The following is a 17,265-nucleotide window of genomic DNA, read 5'->3' as shown; positions in this document are numbered from 1 at the left end:
TCCACTCTCCTCCAGAGGGGCTGGAGGGAACAGCCTGCCCTGTCTGGTCCGACACAGTTGGTCTCGTAACAGTATGTGTTTGTCTCCTTGGTTGCTAGAACTTTACACTTGGTCTTTATGTCTCTGTCAAAGATTTTATGTTTCAAGCAACCTCTACACCCAGTGTGGGGCTCAAACCCACAACCCCGAGATCAAGAATTGCACGCTTCACCTACTGAGCCAGCCAAGCACCCCTCTGTCTCTGTGTGTTGATGAGAACCATACCCCTTTAGTATTAAATAGTACAACTGACTTCCAGTTTCAGTATAAACCCCAACATAATAAATCTCATACTGACGTTGTTTAACAACACATTATTAACATCGTTACTTGTATTCATTCAATACGTTTACTTACGCATCCTGTCACAACTAAGTGTGTGTACAGAAGATCAAGCCCATGCAAATGTGGACTTGACCGCACTGGGTCAGCACACCTACCTTCTCCATAAAATTTCTAGTACCCAATAATTTCTATTTAAGGAGCGCCTGGGTGGCTCAGTCGGTCAAGCGTCCAACTTCGGCTCAGGTCATGATCTTGACGGTTTGTGGGTTCAAGCCCCACGTCCGGCTCGGTGCTGACAGCTCAGAGCCTGGAACCTGCTTCAGATTCTGTGCTTCCCTCTCTCACCGCACCCTCCCCACTTCGCTCACACTGTTTCTCTCTCAAAAATAAACATTAAAAATTTAAAAAAAAAAAACTATTTGACCTAGAAATTGCCCTCTTCCTACCCCTGCCCTGAGAATCTCAAACAATCTAAAAACTATACCTACCAAGGCACTATTTCTAATTTCGTTATTAGCTAGAAGCTTAGCTTATGAATGATTAAAAAGGGGCTGGAATGAACTGAACATGATAATTAGTTTAAACTAAAACAAATGATTCTAAGTTATGATTAATTTCATGATTACCAAATGTCCTTAGCCTATATTAATATTAGCATTTACAGTGTAGTCCCATGCACGGGAGGCCTTTCCTGGAACCCTATTTAATGCTCCACCCCCGCGCCCGGCACGTCCCACTCACTGCCCTGCCTCAGTTTTCTCTTTAGCACGCGTAACTCTCGGGCCATCTATTTACTTACCTCGTTTGGCTGCGTCCCACTAGAATGGAAGGTCCACGAGGGCAGAGCCTGACAGGGCCCAACACGTAGTGGGTGCTCCACACTCATGGGTCAGGGGACGTCCGTCGCAGCGTCCCATCCATTCTTGCCTTCCACACCCTTCCGACGTGCCCTCCGCTCCCTGACCCCCGTAGGTCCAGCCCAAGCCCCTCCCGGCGTAGCTCCAGATCGGCCCTCGCGAGCTCCAAGGGACTCCCCAGCCCCTCGGACTTCGGCCTCCCCAGCCCCTCGGACTTCGGCCTCCCCCTCCTCCCGCAGGCGTTCCTCAGCGCCCCAGCCGGCTCAGGTGCCCGCGCTTAAAACTAAAATAAGGCCCAAACCTCGGTGGTGCGAGGAGACAGCAGCAACCGACGTCCTCCAGGAGCCTTTGGGAGGCTTCCGGGGAAACCTTTGCTAAAGTGGGCGTGTCCCGGAAGTAGAACAAGCGCCAGCGCGCAAGAACCTCGTTTGCGTCTGCGCACACGGGGCGCAGGGCGCCGCGCTCGGCATGGGGGACCCGGAGTCGGAGCCTGAGCAGATCCGTTTGAAGTGTATCCGTAAGGACGGCTACTTCACGGTGCCTCCAGAACACAGGGTGCGACGGGGGGCCGCTCGCCGTAGCTCCGCCGGGGGCAGGGCGGGACCGAAACGCCCTGGAGCCCCTTAGTGTCGCGCTGAAGCGTTGAGGTTGCCGCCGCCGCGGGCGGGAACGACAGTCCCAGAGTTCCTCGCGGCCGGCGCGGAAACCGGCGGCGATGCTCCAGGTCGAGGGCCTGGGCTGGTGGCGGACCGCGGGGCCAGTCGCGCTCCGCCGAGGGACGGGCGGGCTGTCAAGCAGCCGGCCTCCTCTGGAAGAACAGGCTCTGGGCTCTACCGCGGGCGTCCCTTCGTTTTGCGCCGGGGCCGGGCTTTGCAGGCTGACCCGGGAGTCCCTTGTGTCAGGGGGGAGTTGGCCCGTGGAAGGAGTTGGAGGCGTGGTCTCCCTTGGCTTTAAATGGATGTGGCCGGGCCCCGCCTGACACCCGGCAGCTTCCATTTGTGTCTTGCTCTGTGCGAGGCTTCTGCGTGTGTTACTGTCATTTAGTCCTCTCGGCGACCCTTTATAAAGGTGAGGAAAGCGAAGCTTAGGGGTGTGGAGTGGTTTTACCAAGGGAGACGGCTCGTGCAGGTGCAGGTTTGAACCTTAGTGTTTTAACTACTTACTGGTGCTGAGAAGCCGGAAAGCGTCATTAGCACACCGGCGGAGTGCGCACCTAGAGCCACCTGGAGCAGTCGCTGGCCGTAACACATCACTCACACACACAGCAGGTGCGCGCAGCTTTCCGAGGACGGTGCAGGAGTGAGGGGAAACCTCTCGGAGGGGAGCTGGGACATACCCAGATGAGGACAGAGTACACAATAGTAGGTGCTTCAAGATATGAAAGTATCGGGATTTTAGGGAAAGAACTGTTTGCAGCTGGGGGAAATTTTTTGTAAAAGAAATTTGCGTGGAGGCGCCTGAGTGGCTCAGTCGGGTAAGCATGGGACTTTGGCTCAGGTCGCGACCTCACGGCTCATGTTCCAGAGCTGCCGCGGGCTCTATGCTGACAGCTCAGAGGCTGGAGCCGGCTTCGGATTCTGTCTCCCTCTCTCACTCTGCCTGTCCCCCACTCATGGTTTGTCTGTCTGTCTGTCTGTCTCTCTCCTTCAAAAATAAATAAACAGGAAAAAAGAAAAAGAAATCTGTACAAAGGTGGCGTTTCTGCCAGGCTAGTAAGTGTGACTAGGATGTTGACATGCAGAGACAAAGAGGCCTGGCATGCCAGATTTAGAGAGTGGCAGATGCAACCTCACGGAGTTAAGAGACACAGTGTGACTAGGAAGCACCAGGGGTTCCCCCAGGAGAGAGGATGTGAGAAAGCACTGGCGGGCAGAGGAGGCTGAGGTGAGATCATGGAAGGGCTCAGTCTGGGTGATTCTGACCTGGCTCCAGAGGTGGTGGGAAGGGAGGAGATGGAAGGCAAGGGCTGGGAAGAGAATAGAGGCAGCAAGGCCAGAGAGAGACTGTTAGAATTTGAAACTTGCCACATGTGCTTCCTGGACCCAAAGAGACATGCCCATTCGGTCCACCTACCAAAGTACTGCATTACAAAGGTGCGTCAGGATACAGGCTCACTGCTAGGACAGGAACCCCTAAATATAGTGGCTTAAGTACAGGACTTTCTTTCTCCCTCCCCTAACTTTCCAGAGAGAGGCAGCTGTTTTCCACGAGGTGGACCAGGCTCTCAAGCTGTCTGCCTTGTAGATCTACCTCCACGTCATTCAAACCCCACCCTCCTTCAGGAGCAAAAAGGAGTGGGTGGCAACCAACTTCCTTTGACCGGGAAGTCCCTTCCTTGAGGCCTTGGTCCTTTCTGCTCACATCCCATTGGCCAAAATTGAGTCAAATGGACAGACCTAGCTGCAAGGGAGGCTGAGAAATCCAGCTACCAACAGGTTGGCCTCACGCCACTGGACAGTGTTTCCTAACTAGAAAAAGTACAGCGTGGATGTTGGGGATGGCTCGTCTCTGCCACAGATGAGTTTCCACTGCGTTTGATAGATGCTTTGTGAGGATCTAGGAGCTTTTCTGTCTCCAAAGCATAATTTAGACCAATGCTGCTCACTATTCCTCTTGTGATTGTGGAAATGTTGCTTTCTGACTCGTCCAGTATGGTTACCGTGAGCCACATAGCAGTGTGGAGCACGACACACGTGGCAAGTGAGGAAATGAAATACTAATTTTAGTTAATTTTAACCATCCATGGCCAGTGGTTATTGTTTCCAGGCAGCATACATCTGGACCGTGGGACTGGAAGGGAACAGGCTATCTGTGATGATGCATTCGAAGTGTCTGCTCACCCAGTAACATCGTCCCCCTTTTCTCACTTGAAAAGCCCAAGTGCGTGGTTGTCTTTCTGTTTGGTGAGCAAGACATGAGTGAGCTCCCTGGTACAAATTAAACGTGAAATGTCCATCTTTAGTTGTTCGTTAGCTGGCCAATCCCTGCACTGCCAGCACCTCTGTCTTTCAGTTGGGACGGTGCCGGAGTGTGAAGGAGTTTGAGAAGCTGAACCGCATCGGGGAAGGCACCTATGGCATTGTCTGTGAGTGGCCAAGATGGGAGGTCTGGGGTTCAGGGGACTGTCCCAGCAGTTGAGGAACTTAACACCCATTGCTCCACAGCCAGGGCAGAATTTCTGCAAGTGAACTCGGATCTGTGGTATATTTACCATAAATTCCACACCATGTCTGAGTAAATGTAATTTATTCAAATTGCATTTGCAACCCTGACCTGCAAGTTGGGGCAACTGTTACAGCAAAATGCAGAACTTCCAGAAGCAGCCGGGGCTGCAGCCTGTGGCAGCTGAGATGTTGGTATACCTTATACTACTGGGGTTCGGAAGCTGCGCACTTTAGCACAGGGCTTTGAGGAGCCTCCTTGGCACAATATAAGGGATTTTTTCCTGGATAAAGTATCTTATTTGCTGTTAGAACATAGTAACAACAGAGAGCAGAGCAGTGACCCGCATCCTGACTCTAAGGAGAAACACTGAGAGGGAGCCTGTTGTAAGTAGCACCCTCTACCCAGGTTAGATGAGAGGACTCCCCCAGAGAGCCTGTGTCTGGTGGGGATGCGGGCGCTGCTTGCATGGTGAGGACCTAGTGTCAATGGGCATCCAGTTAATCAAAGAAGGGAAAGGGAACCCGCAGGGTCCTGAACGAGGCCCCTGTGTGGCACAAGGGTGGGTGATGTGGGATCAAGCCTACTTGTTCATTCCATCATGGATGAGTTTCCATTCCAGATAGGGCCCGGGACACCCAGACGGATGAGATTGTTGCCCTGAAGAAAGTGCGGATGGACAAAGAGAAGGACGGTGAGCTCAAAGTGGGAGGGGTGGAAAGGTGCCAGTTGCCCAAGGTTCCTTCTGGCCTGGGGTGGGGGTTGCTGAGGCCAGGTCTGATCGCTGAGGTCCTTGTGTGCAGGGGTGGGGGTAGCTGAGTTGCAGGTCTTGTTGTAGGGGACCTTGTATTCAGGGGGGGGTTCCTGAGGCCAAGTCTGGTTACAGGGATCCTTGTGTGCAGGGGTGGGGGTTGCTGAGGCCAGATCTGGTCCCAGGGGTCCTTGTGTGCAAGGGTGGGGGTAGCTGAGGCCAGGTCTGGTTACAGGGTTCCTTGTGTGCAGGAGTGGGGATTGCTGAGTTGCAAGTCTGGTTGTAGGGGACCTTGTATGCAGGGGTGGGGGTTCCTGAGGCCAGGTCTGGTGGCAGGGGTCCTTGTGTGCACAGGTGGGGGTTCCTGATTTGCAGGTCTAATTTCAGAGGTCCTTATCTGCAGGGATGGGGGCTGCTGATTGCAGGTCTGGTTGCAGGGGTGGGGGTTCCTGATTTGCAGGTCTAGTTTCAGGGGTCTTTGTCTGCAGGGGTGGGTGTTGCTGAGTTCCAGGTCTAGTTTAAGGGGTCTTTGTCTGCAGGGGTGGGGGTTCCTGATTTGCAGGTCTAGTTTCAGGGGTCCTTGTCTGCAGAGGTGGGGCTGCTGAGTTGCAGGTCTGGTTGCAGGGGTGGGGGTTTTTGTGTTGCAGGTGTAATTTCAGGGTCCTCGTTCTCAGGGGTGGAGGTTGCTGAGTTGCAGGGCTGGATGCAGGGGTCCTTGTCTGCAGGGGTGGAGGTTGCTGAGTAACAGGTCTAGTTTCAGGGGTCCTCATCTGCAGCGGTGGGTTCCTGAGTTGCTGGTCTGGTTGCAGGGGTCCTTGTCTGCAGGGGTGGGGGTTGCTGAAGCCAGGTCTGGTTGCAGGGGTCCTTGTGGGCAGGGGTGGGACATCTTGAGTTGCAGGTCTAATTTCAAGGGTCCTGGTCTGCAGGGCTGCGGGTTGCTGAGTTGCAAATTTGGATGCATGAGTGGGGGTTGCTGAGTTGCAGGTCTGTCTGCAGGAGTGTGGGTTGCTGAGTTACAGGTCTGGTTGCATGGGTCCTTGTCTCCAGGGGTGGGGGTTGCTGAGTTGTAGGTCTGGTTGCAGGGATCTTTGTAGGGGTGGGGGTTGCTGAGTTACAGGTCCAATTTCAGGGGTCCTTGTCTGCAAGGGTGGGGGCTGCTGAGTTTCAGCTCTGGTTACAGAGGTGGGGATTCCTGTGTTGCAGTCTAATTTCAGGGGTCCTTGTTCTCAGGGGTGGGGGTAGCTGAGTTGCAGGTCTGGAAGCAGGCGTGGGGGTTGCTGAGGTGCAGGTGTGTCGTAGGGATGAGGGTTGCTGAGTTGCAGGTCTGGTTGCAGGGTCTTGTCTACAGGGGTGGAGGTTGCTGAGTAGCAGGTCTCGTTTCAGGGGTCCTCGTCTGCAGCAGTCGGGTTCCTGAGTTGCATGTCTAGTTTTAGGGGTCCTTGTCTGCAGGGGTGTGGGTTGCTGAGTTTCAGGGGTCCTTTTCTGCAGGAGTGGGTGTTCCTGAGTTGCAGGTCTGGTTGCAGGGGTCCTTGTCTGGAGGAGTGGTGCTTGATGGGTTTCAGGTCTAGTTCCTGGGGTCCTTGTCTGCAGGGTGCGGGTTGCTGAGGTCAGGTCTGGTTGCAGCGGTCCTTCTGTGCAGGGGTGGGCATCCTGAGTTGCAGGTCTAATTTCAGGAGTCCTAGTCTTCAGGGCTTGGGGTTGCTGAGTTGCAGGTCTGTCTGCGGGGTGTGGGTTGCTGAGTTATAGGTCTGGTTGCAGGGGTGGGGGTTGCTGAGTTACCGGTCTGGATGTGGGGGGTGGGGGTTGCTGAGTTGCAGGTCTGTCTGCGGGGGTGTGGGTTGCTGAGTTTCAGGGGTCCTTGTCTGCAGGGGTGGGGTTTGCTGAGTTTCAGGCCTGGCTGCAGGAGTTTGCAGGAGTGGGGGTTGCTGAGGCCAGGTCTGCTTGCAGGGGTCCTTGTCTGCAGAGGTGGGGATCACTGAGTTGCAGGTCTAGTTTCAGGGGTCCTTGTCTCCAGGGGTGAGGGTTGCTGAGGCCAGGTCTGGTTGCAAAGGTCCTTTTGTGCAGGGTTGGGGGTTGCTGAGGCCAGGTCTGGTTTTAGGGGTCCTTGCCTGTAGTGGTGGGGATTGCTGATGCCAGGTTTGGTCCCAGGGGTCCTTCTTTGCAGGGCTGGGGGTTGCTGAGGCCAGGTCTGGTTGTAGGGATCCTTGTGTGCAGGGCTTGTGGTTGCTGAGTTGCAGGTCTGGTGGCAGGGGTCCTTGTGTGCGGGGGTGGGGGTTGCTGAGTTGCAGGTCTGTCTGCAGGGGTGTGGGTTGCTGAGTTTCCGGGGTCCTTGTGTGCGGGGGTGGGGGTTGCTGAGTTGCAGGTCTGCCTGCAGGGGTCCCCATCAGCAGCCTTCGGGAGATCACACTGCTTCTTCGCCTTCGCCATCCGAATATCGTGGAGCTGAAGGAGGTGGTTGTTGGGAACCACCTGGAGAGGTACGCAGTCTGCTGAGCCCGCCCTGCCCGTCCCCTCCCTGTGCCTTCCCCAAGCGCAGTTCGTCCTTCCCGCAATCTGGGAGGGTCCTGTGGCCTAGGAGGACGTGCGAGCCTCCGTGTGTTTCCCCTTTCCTTCCAGCATCTTTCTGGTGATGGGTTATTGTGAGCAAGACCTGGCCAGCCTTCTGGAGAACATGCCGACACCGTTCTCGGAGGCCCAGGTGTGAGGCTGGGGGCCGCGGAGCAGGTGCACCTCCACGTTTGCGCCAAACGTGTATCGCCTTAACTGATGCCTTCTGCCTTTGTGTAGGTCAAGTGCATTGTCCTTCAGGTGCTCCGAGGACTTCAGTACCTGCACCAGAACTTCATCATCCACAGGTAGGAGGGGCCTCAGGTGGTGGGGGATGGCATCATCGGGGCGGGGGGTGCCGAAGGGACAAATGTGCCCTTGTGACGCAGGGGAAAGGTGACCTGGCTTCGATGCATTTCTCTAACTGTTCCTTGGGGCAGGATCCAGGCCCAAACAGCACCTGCTTTCCACCCGGGGGACTGACTGTGTGGACACATCCCTCCTGGAGTCTCGTTACGCACGAGAAAATGCTATGACCGGAAGAGGATGGAGTGGGGGATCTTCCAGGCCCACAGCAGTGGTTTCTTGTGTCTTGGAGCAGCTGGTGCAGCCCTGGGTGGGGATGGGCCCGGGAGGAAGGTAGGCCTGGGCTTGCTGCCTGGCTCTGCCACTTCCTGAGGAAGTTACTGAGAGCTCTGCTCCTCCAGCTGCCAGATGGCCTTCTGCTGCCCACCTTCCCTGCTTTTAAAAAGTTCTGGGACGCCCGGGTGGCTCAGGCAGTTAAGGGTCTGACTCTTGGTTTCGGCTCAAGTCATGATCTCACAGCTTATGGGATCAAGCCCCACATCAGCCTTGGCACTGACGGTGCAGAGCCTGCTTGGGATTCTTGATTTCCTTTGTCTCTGTCCCTCCCCTGCACATGCTCCCTCCCTCCCTCCCTCCCTCCCTCCCCCCCCTCTCCTCTCTCCCTCCCTCCCTCCCTCTCTCTCCCTCCCTCTCTCTCTCTCTCTCTCCCCTCCTCTCTCTCTCTCTCCTTCCCTCTCTCCTCCTTCCCTCTCTCTCCTCCTCTCTCTCTCTCCCTCCCTCTCTCCCTCCCTCCCTCTCTCTCTCTCCCTCCCTCCTCTCCCTCCCTCCCTCCCCCTCCCTCCCTCCCTCTCTCTATCCCTCCCTCTCTCCCTCCCTCCCCCTCTCTCTCTCCCTCCCTCTCTCTTTCTCCCTCCTCTCTCCTCCCTCCCTCCCTCCCCTCCCTCTCTCTCCCTCCCTCCCTCCTCTCTCCCTCCCTCCCTCCTCTCTTCTCTCTCCTCTCCTCCACTCCCTCTCTCTCTCCCTCTCCTCTCTCCCTCCCTCGCTCTCGTCTCCTCCCCCTCCCTCTCTCTCCCCCCCTCTCTCTCCTCCCTCACTCCCTCGTCTCTCTCGCCCTCACCGCTGCCCTCTCTCCTCTCCCGTCCTCCCACTCGTCCCCCCCCTCTCTTCTCCGCTCTCCCTCTCTGCTCCTCCCTCCCTCGATCGTCCCACACCTCCCTCCCTCTCTACATCGCCTCCCCTCTCTCTCTCCCCTCCCTCCCCTTCTCTCTCCTCTCCACGATCAGGACGATCTCGCTCTCTTGCCCATCACCTCCCTCTCTGCCTCTCCCTCCCCTCTCCTCTCTCTCGGCCCTCCCTCCCTCTCTCTCCTCTCCCTCCCTCCCTCTCTCTCTCTCCCCCCCCCCCTCCCTCTCTCTCCCCCCCCCTCCCTCCCTCCCTCTCTCTCTCCCTCTCTCTCGCCCCCCCCCCCTCTCTAAGATAAATATTTAAAATAAATAAGCACCTGGGTGGCTCAGTTAAGTGACTGACTTTGGCTCAGGTCACGATCTCATGGTTAGTCTGAGCCCCTGGTCGGGCTCTGTGCTGAGATCTCAGATCTCCTGTCTCCCTCTCCCCTCTCTCTGCCCCTTCCCTGCTCATGTGCACATGCTTTCTTTCTCTTTCTCAAAAATAAATAAACATTACAAAATTTTTTTTTAATTTCAAATTAACAAATAATAAAAAGTTTTAAACGGGGGTGCCCAGAAAGCTCAAATGGGCTCAGTCGGGAGAGCGTGTGACTCTTGATCTCAGGGTTGTACGTTCAATCCACACATTGGGTGTGGAGATTACTAAAAATAAGTAAACTTTAAAAAGTTCCAACAGAGGATGTGGAGGAAAAGTGTTTTGAGTGTGCCTGTGACATACAATTAGGAGACAACGTAATTACCCCATGGAGCTCACTTCCTGGGAACTAGTGATCACTTTCTGTCACAGGGACCTGAAGGTTTCCAACCTGCTCATGACTGACAAAGGCTGTGTGAAGACAGGTGGGTGCAGGGCGCTGGCTGTGTGGGAGGTGTGGCCACTTGGGCAGGGGAGCAGGTCAGTCCTCACAAGCATCCTGAAGGCTGAGGGCTGGCTCCCACACAGCAGCTCGTTGGCCCTCCCCCGGTGACCCTCGTCCCCTCGTCTTTCTGCCTTTGTCGCAGCGGATTTTGGCCTGGCGCGGGCCTATGGCATCCCAGTGAAGCCGATGACCCCCAAGGTGGTGACGCTCTGGTGAGTCTGTCGGGACGAGGTGTCCCTGGTGGAGGGAAGTGTGGGGCACTGATCAGGCCAAAGCTGCAGAAGGACCCTGAGGGTCTCGAAGCCCCAGAGGGCTGCATATACTCCTGGAGGCTGGCTCTAGGACACTTCCTGAGACAGCAAGATGACAGCAAGGCTGGTGAGACCGCCCTGCCCGAGGCAGCCGGACACCCAGCCTGATTCAGACAGAAGGGTGGGTGGCTGACGCAGCTTTCTGGAGTTGCTTCTCGTGTTTTTAAGGAGCACAGCAGGGTTGTGGTTACAGAGAGGACGTGGAAATCCTACACCTTCTGCCACGTGTCAGCCAGCCCCCGCGTGGCATAGAGAATTCGCTGCTGCTCACAGGGGCCGTCCAGCAGCAGCTGCCGTGACCGCGCGTGCCGTCCACGTTCGCAGCACTGCGGGGAAGAGGCGGCCTGAGCTGGGGTTGGCCATCCGGTCGCCCAGGCCAGCTCTCAGGAAGGCTGAGTGCAGAGTGCGTTTCTCTTTGCAGGTACCGGGCCCCCGAACTGCTGTTGGGAACTACCACGCAGACCACCAGCATTGACATGTGGTGAGGGGTGAAGGCAGCTCCCAGAGCCTGGGGGAGAGGCCGGCAGGGGCCGGAGCAGGGCCGGGGTCTTTGCCAGCTCCTGGTGGGGAGAAACCTGGGATCCCAAGGGGAAGTGTGAGAACATAGCTTCCGCAGCAGAAAGGCCCGGCCCTCGCCACCCACAGAGGCCATCTGGCACTGGGTCACGTTCCGTGGTGACCTCCCGAGCTCCAGCCGGTCCTGACCCCAGCCCGTGGGAGGCACGTGGGGCGGCACTTGCCCTCAGCGGCTCACGTCAAAGTGGCACTCGGCGGAGGTGTGTGGCCACGGCGAGCCGCTGCGTGAAGTGAGGCCCGCTCTCCTCTGCAGGGCCGTGGGGTGCATCCTGGCCGAGCTGCTGGCTCACAAGCCCCTGCTCCCCGGCACTTCTGAGATCCACCAGGTGGACCTGATTGTACAGCTGCTGGGGACACCCAGTGAGAACATCTGGCCGGTGAGTGCCTGGCCTCTGCCCTCGTCACCCCACCGCCCAGACCGGCTTCACCTGCCGGAAGCCCGTGGCTCCACCTCCCGCTTCCCGCAGGGTTTCTCCAGGCTGCCGCTGGTGGGCCAGTACAGCCTGCGCAAGCAGCCCTACAACAACCTGAAGCACAAGTTCCCGTGGCTGTCGGAGGCCGGCCTGCGCCTGCTGAACTTCCTCTTCATGTATGACCCCAAGAAAAGGTGCCGGCCTCGCCTGCGGGCAGGAGTGGGGACACCTCAAACCCGGGCCCTTTATAGGGGGATTTTCAGAACACAGGCCACGCTGCCGCGGAGAAGCCCCCGGACTCAGGCGCGGAGGGCCAGCCGCTCAGTTTGGGCGGTCTCCGCCCACCCAGGTCACGGAGCCCGTTCTGAGTTTCCCATCTGTTTCTGGGCCCCAGTCCCCTACTTGCCACTCACCTCTTGTCGTTGGGACATTTGAACCAGAGGGCGCGGAGCCGGGCAGGTGTGAGGGACACTAGCTTCAGTGGCATCTGGGGGTCCTGTTAACAGCAAGGCCTCCTCTCCAGGGCAACGGCCAGAGACGGCTTGGAAAGCTCCTACTTCAAGGAGAAGCCCCTGCGTGAGTCTCCCAGACCCCCACCCCCACCCGGCTCCACAGGGGGCTTGGCTTGTGGCCCTTGTAGTCCAGGGTGGGGTGTTGGGGCACGGCCTCGCAGAGCTGCTGAAGCCCCTGAAGGGGTGGTGTGGTGGGCTCCTGGTGGAGCCCAGGTGGAGGGTGGGCCCTGGGCGGGCGGGGGCTGCCTGCTGAGGCCGGTGTGGGTGCTTGTTGGCCACACAAACTGTTCTCTGATGGGAGCAGAGGAAGACGCAACCCCAGGGCCCATCACAGATGCAGAGCGGGGTTCTCAGACCCGGAGCACACTCTTCCCCCATCCCCCACCCACCCGGCGCTGAACGGCTCTCTCCCTGCAGCCTGCGAGCCGGAGCTCATGCCCACCTTCCCCCACCACCGCAACAAGCGGGCTGTTCCGGCCACGTGTGAGGCCCAGAGCAAGCGCTGCAAGCCGTGACCGTGACCGGCGGGAGGCCTCTGCAGTCCGGGCTGACGACGCTGCTAGGATCCGGCTCGCCCTTTGACACTGACCAGCTGCTCCAGCTGACTGCACTCCCTTCTCCAGAAGAGCAGGGTGGGTGCACCCGAGAAGGGCCTGACGCTCAGTCTGGGCACCGGTGGCCACGCCCACAGCCGGCCCTCTACAGCTGTGCAGAAGCTCAGGCCCTCGCTTCCCAAGAGCAAAGGGCCGCTGGGCCCATCTCAGTGGGTGTTGCTGGCGTGGGATGGGCAGACCCCCCACATGGTTGCCTGCATCCCATCCTGGGCCCCAGGGTCTGTCTGAGGCTCTGGTAAGCCTCCCCCTCCCCCCCACCCCCCGCCCCGCCCCAGCGGCAGGGCTGGTGACACTCAGATGGGAAGGAGGGGTCGGGTGCGGGTCACATCCCGCCTGATGGACTGGGGTCTGGGCCCTGTCCCTGCCCCCACACTGAGGCCCAGACGGGAAGGGGCACGAGTGGGTGCTAACAGAAGCTCAGAGAGATGAAAGTTTTTCTAACAGACGTGAACAGGTTCAATGTCCTTTAATGAACTTTGGGTTCTGACTTATGACGTGAAGGTGGTTCTCTGAGTGCTGGGAAGGAGAGGTGGGACAGACAGACGGGCAGAGTGCCCAGTGAGGAGGGGCCAGCACAGAAACAGGCACCTGTCCCCTCCAGTCCTGTGGGTTAGTATGTTCTGGGACCCCTTCCCCCCCAGGAAAAGGGGTTCCGCCTGCCTGCGCCTTGAGAGTCTGAGCGGGTGGCTACTCGAGAGCCTGGACCCCATCTTTCCCACTGGGCCCGGGGTGAATGGTCAGGTGGGAAGCCTGTGCAGCAGAGGGCCCCAGCAAGGTGGCTTGTGGGTGCTGATTGCTCAGAAGCCCCGTGTTCCACCTGGAAGCGAGTGGCACAGCCTGTCCGGGCCCCACTGCTGCCTGCCTCCCTGCTCTCCGGACTCCTCGGGCGCCTGCACGCTCTGCTGTGAGATCGGATGGTTTCTCTTCCACATGTGGGCCCAACTTCCCAGCCCAGCGCTGACCAGGGCACGTGGGTTCATCTCGGGCCAGCCCTCGGCGCGTTCCATCGGCAAGAGGCTAGGTCAGCCACATACCTGGCAGAGCCCCCGGGCTGGTCACGGTGGTGCTCAGTGGCCCACGGTGTCACCTGTGGGCCTCCAAGGACGCCCCTGTGAGGAGAATCTCCCTTGGACGCTCAGAGGGAGGCAACGTGTCCTGAACCACAACTTACAGGGACAGGTCAAGAGCTACAGGCTGGGTGCTGGGCCCCTCCGGTGGATTGGGGGAGGGGTGAAAGAGGAGGGAGAGGGCCCTTCGTGGGAGTAGGCATGGTGGTGAGACGCGGACACAAACTAGACTCCACCCAGCACGTTGGGACATAGACTGGAACCCTGGGAGCAGGGGGTGGGGAGCCGGCCAGCCCCAGGCAAGAGCTTTCCATGGAAGGCAGGAGCCCATCTCCTGCTTTGTGAGGCCCGGATTCCCCCCACCCTGCTGTGCCCGGGAGTCCCCGGGGTCAGGGTGGCCAGGGCTCAGGCCTGAGGAGTGATGAGGCCCAGAGAAGCACCACGGAAACTCTCTGGAAAGCACTTGACCCAGGGCCTGGCTGGGCCTAAGGTCGGGCCCCGGGCCCATCATAGAGGAGGGTGTCCACCTGTGCACGCTGCAGCCAGAGGCGCTGCTGGGTGTCACCGAGCAGCACACGAAGTGCGTGACCTAGACGGCAGGCGGGCAGGGTGGCACAGTGCGGGGCGTGCAGCTGGCGGCACGTGTCACAGCAGAGGGTGGGCAGGGCACCGGGAGCCAGGCAGCCGTGTGCTTGGTAGCCGGGGGGTGGGGGGCTGGGCCCGTACCCACGCTGGGGGCTGGCCCGCCCCGACCTCCCTGGGTCTCCGGGCCTGCTTAGCAGCTCTTGGCGCAGCGACAGGAAGGAGAAGGCGTCCGGCTCTGGCTCCGGCTCCTCCTTCAAGGCCCCGTACGGCGGGCTGCCGGCCTGCGGCAGCACCTCAGCCTCCCCTAGTGGCTCCCAGGCCCCTCCCCTGGCACCCCACAGTTTGGCGCTCTGTCCCCAGAGTGGAGGCCGGCAGGCCAGCTCTGGGGGAGGGGAGTCGGGGCCCGGCGAGGGCCCCCCGTACAGGCTGGCCTCCTCCGAGCCCTCGTCCTCCTGCAGGTCCCGGTATAGGTCCAGCTGCGTCTGGAACACGGTTGGGGAGCCCCGGGGGGGCAGAGGCGGCGGCTCCTCTTCCCGGGCCAGCCGCTGCTGCAGCCAGGCCACGCAGGAGGCCACGTCCGCGCTGGCCCGCCGGGCCTGCAGCAGCTCCTCCGCTGGCAGCACGCTGGTCCCCAGCTGGGCCAGCACCTCGCCCAGGATCTCACACTCCAGCCGCAGGGCAAAGCAGCCCAGGGCTACCTGCACCAGCTGGCAGGCGGGTGGCAGGGCAGCCATCGTCAGGCGGTGGTTGTCCCTGGGCACGTAACCCATCTTCTGGAAGCTCTGGATGAGGAGGTCCTCCGAGAGGGCACCTTTCAGCACGTGCACGTAGCCCCCGGAGAAGGTCTGCGGAGGAGGGTCCCGGTCACCAGCAGCCCACACTCCCCTCCATTCTGGCCTTGGCCGGCTCCAGGGGCCACCAGCCTCACCCCAGAACCGGGGCAGTTTCGGGCTGTGCTGACACGCCCATGGGAGGAGCTTCTCGGCAACGCGTGCTAGGGCCCGCCTCCCGAGACCCGCTTTAGTTGCTGGGGCCGGCGAGGGAAATAAATCTCACTTCCCTCGGGGTCTCCTCCACCTCCTGTCACCTCCGGGGCTTTGCTGAGATCTGGCCCTGCACAAATAGGGGTGCTTATCTGCCCTTCTGATCAGGTGGCCTCCCCAACACGTCCTGAACTCGCCTTTGCACTTGTCTTGGAGAGCCTTTCCCATGGAGACCGAGGCCTAGCCACGCGTTTTATCCAGCTGTGCCTGCCACCACGTGGGTGCACCACCTGTACTGGGCGGAGGCTCCACTGTGCAGCTGGGCGGAGAGCCCGGGAACGCCAGACAGGAAAGTGCCTCCCGGGTCGCATTTTTTGAGGATGACGGTCATGTGGGTCTCCCGGTCCTAAAATTCTATCACTCTGGGATCCTGTCAGCATTCCTCTGCTTCTAGCTGAGGATGACACGTCCCGCAGACTGAGCACTACCGCGTGCAAGCATCGTACTCAGGGCTCACAACAGACCTGGGACTGGCTTATTCTTGTGTCCGCTTGACAGACAAGGAAACGGGTTCAGGGAGCTTAGGTAACCTGCACTAAGCCACACGGCCAAGAGGAAGTAGGACCAGACTGCAGCCAGGTCTGACCGACACTGAAGGGTGCCTCCCGCCCCGTTATCCGAATGTTAAAGCCCTTGAACTTCTGACCAGCAGGTGTCCCCATGAAGCAACAAAGCTCTAGAGCTCACCCTTTGAGAGAGGGGGGAGGGGCGGGGGAGACAGAAAAGCGGCCGCTGCCATGGCAACCGGCGGAGGTGGACTCGCCCACGTGCCCAATGACATCAGCACCTTCCTACTCTTCCAAATTAGCTTTGAGGGCCAAATGCCTGCCCCCTCAGCAGGCTGGCAGCTCACCTACGGGGTCAGGCCAGCCCTGGACACAGCCTCCGTACCTGAACGAGTGGTGGACTTAGTCCAGACCCCCAGGGTGTGCAGGGTCGCCAGCTCGTGCCTACCTCATAGGGGATACACCCGCCCAACACTCCTCTATAAATGGGATCATGGAGGGATTAGAGTGATCATGGAACCTTAAGTTCCTCTCGTGCACCTGTCCTAGGATTTGTGCTACAGGAGCCGCGGGGCCACTTTGGGGAGAGCAGTGATTCCAGTTTTGAGGAGCAAGGATTCCGCCCCGCCCAACCCAGATGGCAGGCACCCAGGGTGGGTGGCCTCCACCCACACCATGTTTTCAGCCCTGCCAGTGTCCAGGGGGACCTTGGCCCGGAGCTGCCCCCAAGGCTTCCAGGATCCCCCAGGGAACTCTGACCTCGGCACAGAGCATCCTGGGTAGGGGAGCCCTCTCGGCCCAGTGCCCTACCTTGATGGTGGTGAACTCCTTCCTCCAGGGTAGCAGGTACAGGTGCACGGCGGCCAACTCCAGCAGCTCGAAGGCGCGGGCCAGGCCGCGCAGCGCGGGGGCCAGGTCGGCGCGGCCCCACAGGCCGTCGGTGAGCAGCGCCAGCGCGTCGTCCTGCAGCGCCCCGTGCAGGTCGAAGTCTTCAACCAGGATCTGCCACAGCACCGCGCGCAGCGATGGGTCCCCGCACACGCCCGCGCGGCCGCGCCGCAGCTCACGCTCCAGGCACAGGCGGTAGTCCTCGGACAGCGAGCTGCTGCCCATTCTGGCGGGCGGGGGTCGCGTGTCAGGAACCAGAGACCTCTCCCCGCCAGTTGTGCGCCCCCCAGAGCCTCCACCCAGCATCCACATGGTCCCCCCCGCAGCCCGGCGACCTCGTCAGCTGAGCGGACCCCAGGGCCTACAGCACCCCGCCAGCTGCGTCCCCGCTCCCGAACAGAGAGACCCCGCCTCGCCCACCAGGGAGTGCTGCGGACCCCGCGAGCGACCGCACTACCTGCGGGTCCCCACCTCTCGGCTCGGAGCTCTTCCGCCGCCTGCGGCTCCGCCCATCGGCCTCGGCCGTGACGCTCGGGGCGGGGCCTGCTCGGGGCACAGCCCCCTCTGCTAACACGGGCGGGGCCGAGCCGGGGGGCGGGGCCTTGTGCCGCCCAGCTGAGCACCTGCACCGCGCACCTGTACGGCCAGCTGCCCCCTCGTCTCCCGTCTACCCACGGCGCCGCCGGGGCCGTTGGTGGCCGACCCTGGGCCGGGGCTCGGGCGGGCACACGAGGAACGGTGCGTCCCAGCAGCCGC

General features: G+C 59.9%; 2 protein-coding genes across 6 annotated transcripts; one reads left to right on the top strand and one right to left on the bottom strand.

Annotated features, from left to right (window-relative positions):
• Positions 1-1,621: 1,621 nt before the first annotated feature.
• CDK10 (cyclin dependent kinase 10) lies at positions 1,622-12,871 on the top strand. Of its 3 annotated transcripts, none has more exons than XM_030298904.1 (13): positions 1,622-1,736; positions 4,194-4,266; positions 4,966-5,037; positions 7,469-7,571; positions 7,711-7,792; positions 7,882-7,949; positions 9,922-9,974; positions 10,137-10,206; positions 10,727-10,786; positions 11,135-11,258; positions 11,349-11,470; positions 11,818-11,870; positions 12,224-12,871. In XM_030298904.1, exons 1-13 carry the CDS (start codon positions 1,650-1,652, stop codon positions 12,319-12,321), a joined length of 1,065 nt encoding a protein of 354 aa, XP_030154764.1. In that variant the 5' UTR covers positions 1,622-1,649; the 3' UTR covers positions 12,322-12,871. The 3 variants fall into 3 exon arrangements, with proteins under 3 accessions (XP_030154764.1, XP_030154763.1, XP_030154765.1); XM_030298903.1 differs by having other exon boundaries at positions 1,624-1,736; positions 11,349-11,488; XM_030298905.1 differs by having other exon boundaries at positions 1,646-2,249; positions 11,349-11,488.
• SPATA2L (spermatogenesis associated 2 like) lies at positions 9,621-17,021 on the bottom strand. Of its 3 annotated transcripts, none has more exons than XM_030298896.1 (4): positions 16,967-17,021; positions 16,432-16,735; positions 11,708-14,917; positions 9,621-11,501 (listed from the first exon to the last, which is right to left on the bottom strand). In XM_030298896.1, the coding sequence occupies exons 2-3, from the start codon at positions 16,732-16,734 to the stop codon at positions 13,973-13,975; spliced, it is 1,248 nt and encodes a 415-aa protein (XP_030154756.1). In that variant the 5' UTR covers position 16,735; positions 16,967-17,021; the 3' UTR covers positions 9,621-11,501; positions 11,708-13,972. The 3 variants fall into 3 exon arrangements, with proteins under 3 accessions (XP_030154756.1, XP_030154758.1, XP_030154755.1); XM_030298898.1 differs by having other exon boundaries at positions 16,981-17,017; XM_030298895.1 differs by lacking the exon at positions 16,967-17,021 and having other exon boundaries at positions 16,432-16,958.
• Between the last annotated feature and the right edge of the window lie 244 nt (positions 17,022-17,265).

The sequence above is a fragment of the Lynx canadensis genome, chromosome E2, assembly GCF_007474595.2.
Source record: "Lynx canadensis isolate LIC74 chromosome E2, mLynCan4.pri.v2, whole genome shotgun sequence".
Classification (NCBI taxonomy): Eukaryota; Metazoa; Chordata; class Mammalia; order Carnivora; family Felidae; genus Lynx; species Lynx canadensis.
This window is presented reverse-complemented; position numbering and strand designations above follow the sequence as displayed.

Excerpts from the sequence above, each read along its gene's own strand:
- CDK10 (XM_030298903.1), top strand. The coding sequence starts at position 1,650 with ATGGGGGACCCGGAGTCGGAGCCTGAGCAGATCCGTTTGAAGTGTATC. Across the intron at positions 4,267-4,965 it reads AGGCACCTATGGCATTGTCT|ATAGGGCCCGGGACACCCAG; the intron begins GTGAGTGGCCAA and ends TTTCCATTCCAG. Across the intron at positions 11,871-12,223 it reads CTTCAAGGAGAAGCCCCTGC|CCTGCGAGCCGGAGCTCATG; the intron begins GTGAGTCTCCCA and ends CTCTCCCTGCAG.
- SPATA2L (XM_030298895.1), bottom strand. The coding sequence starts at position 16,821 with ATGTGGATGCTGGGTGGAGGCTCTGGGGGGCGCACAACTGGCGGGGAG. Across the intron at positions 14,918-16,431 it reads AGGAGTTCACCACCATCAAG|ACCTTCTCCGGGGGCTACGT; the intron begins GTAGGGCACTGG and ends CCTCCTCCGCAG.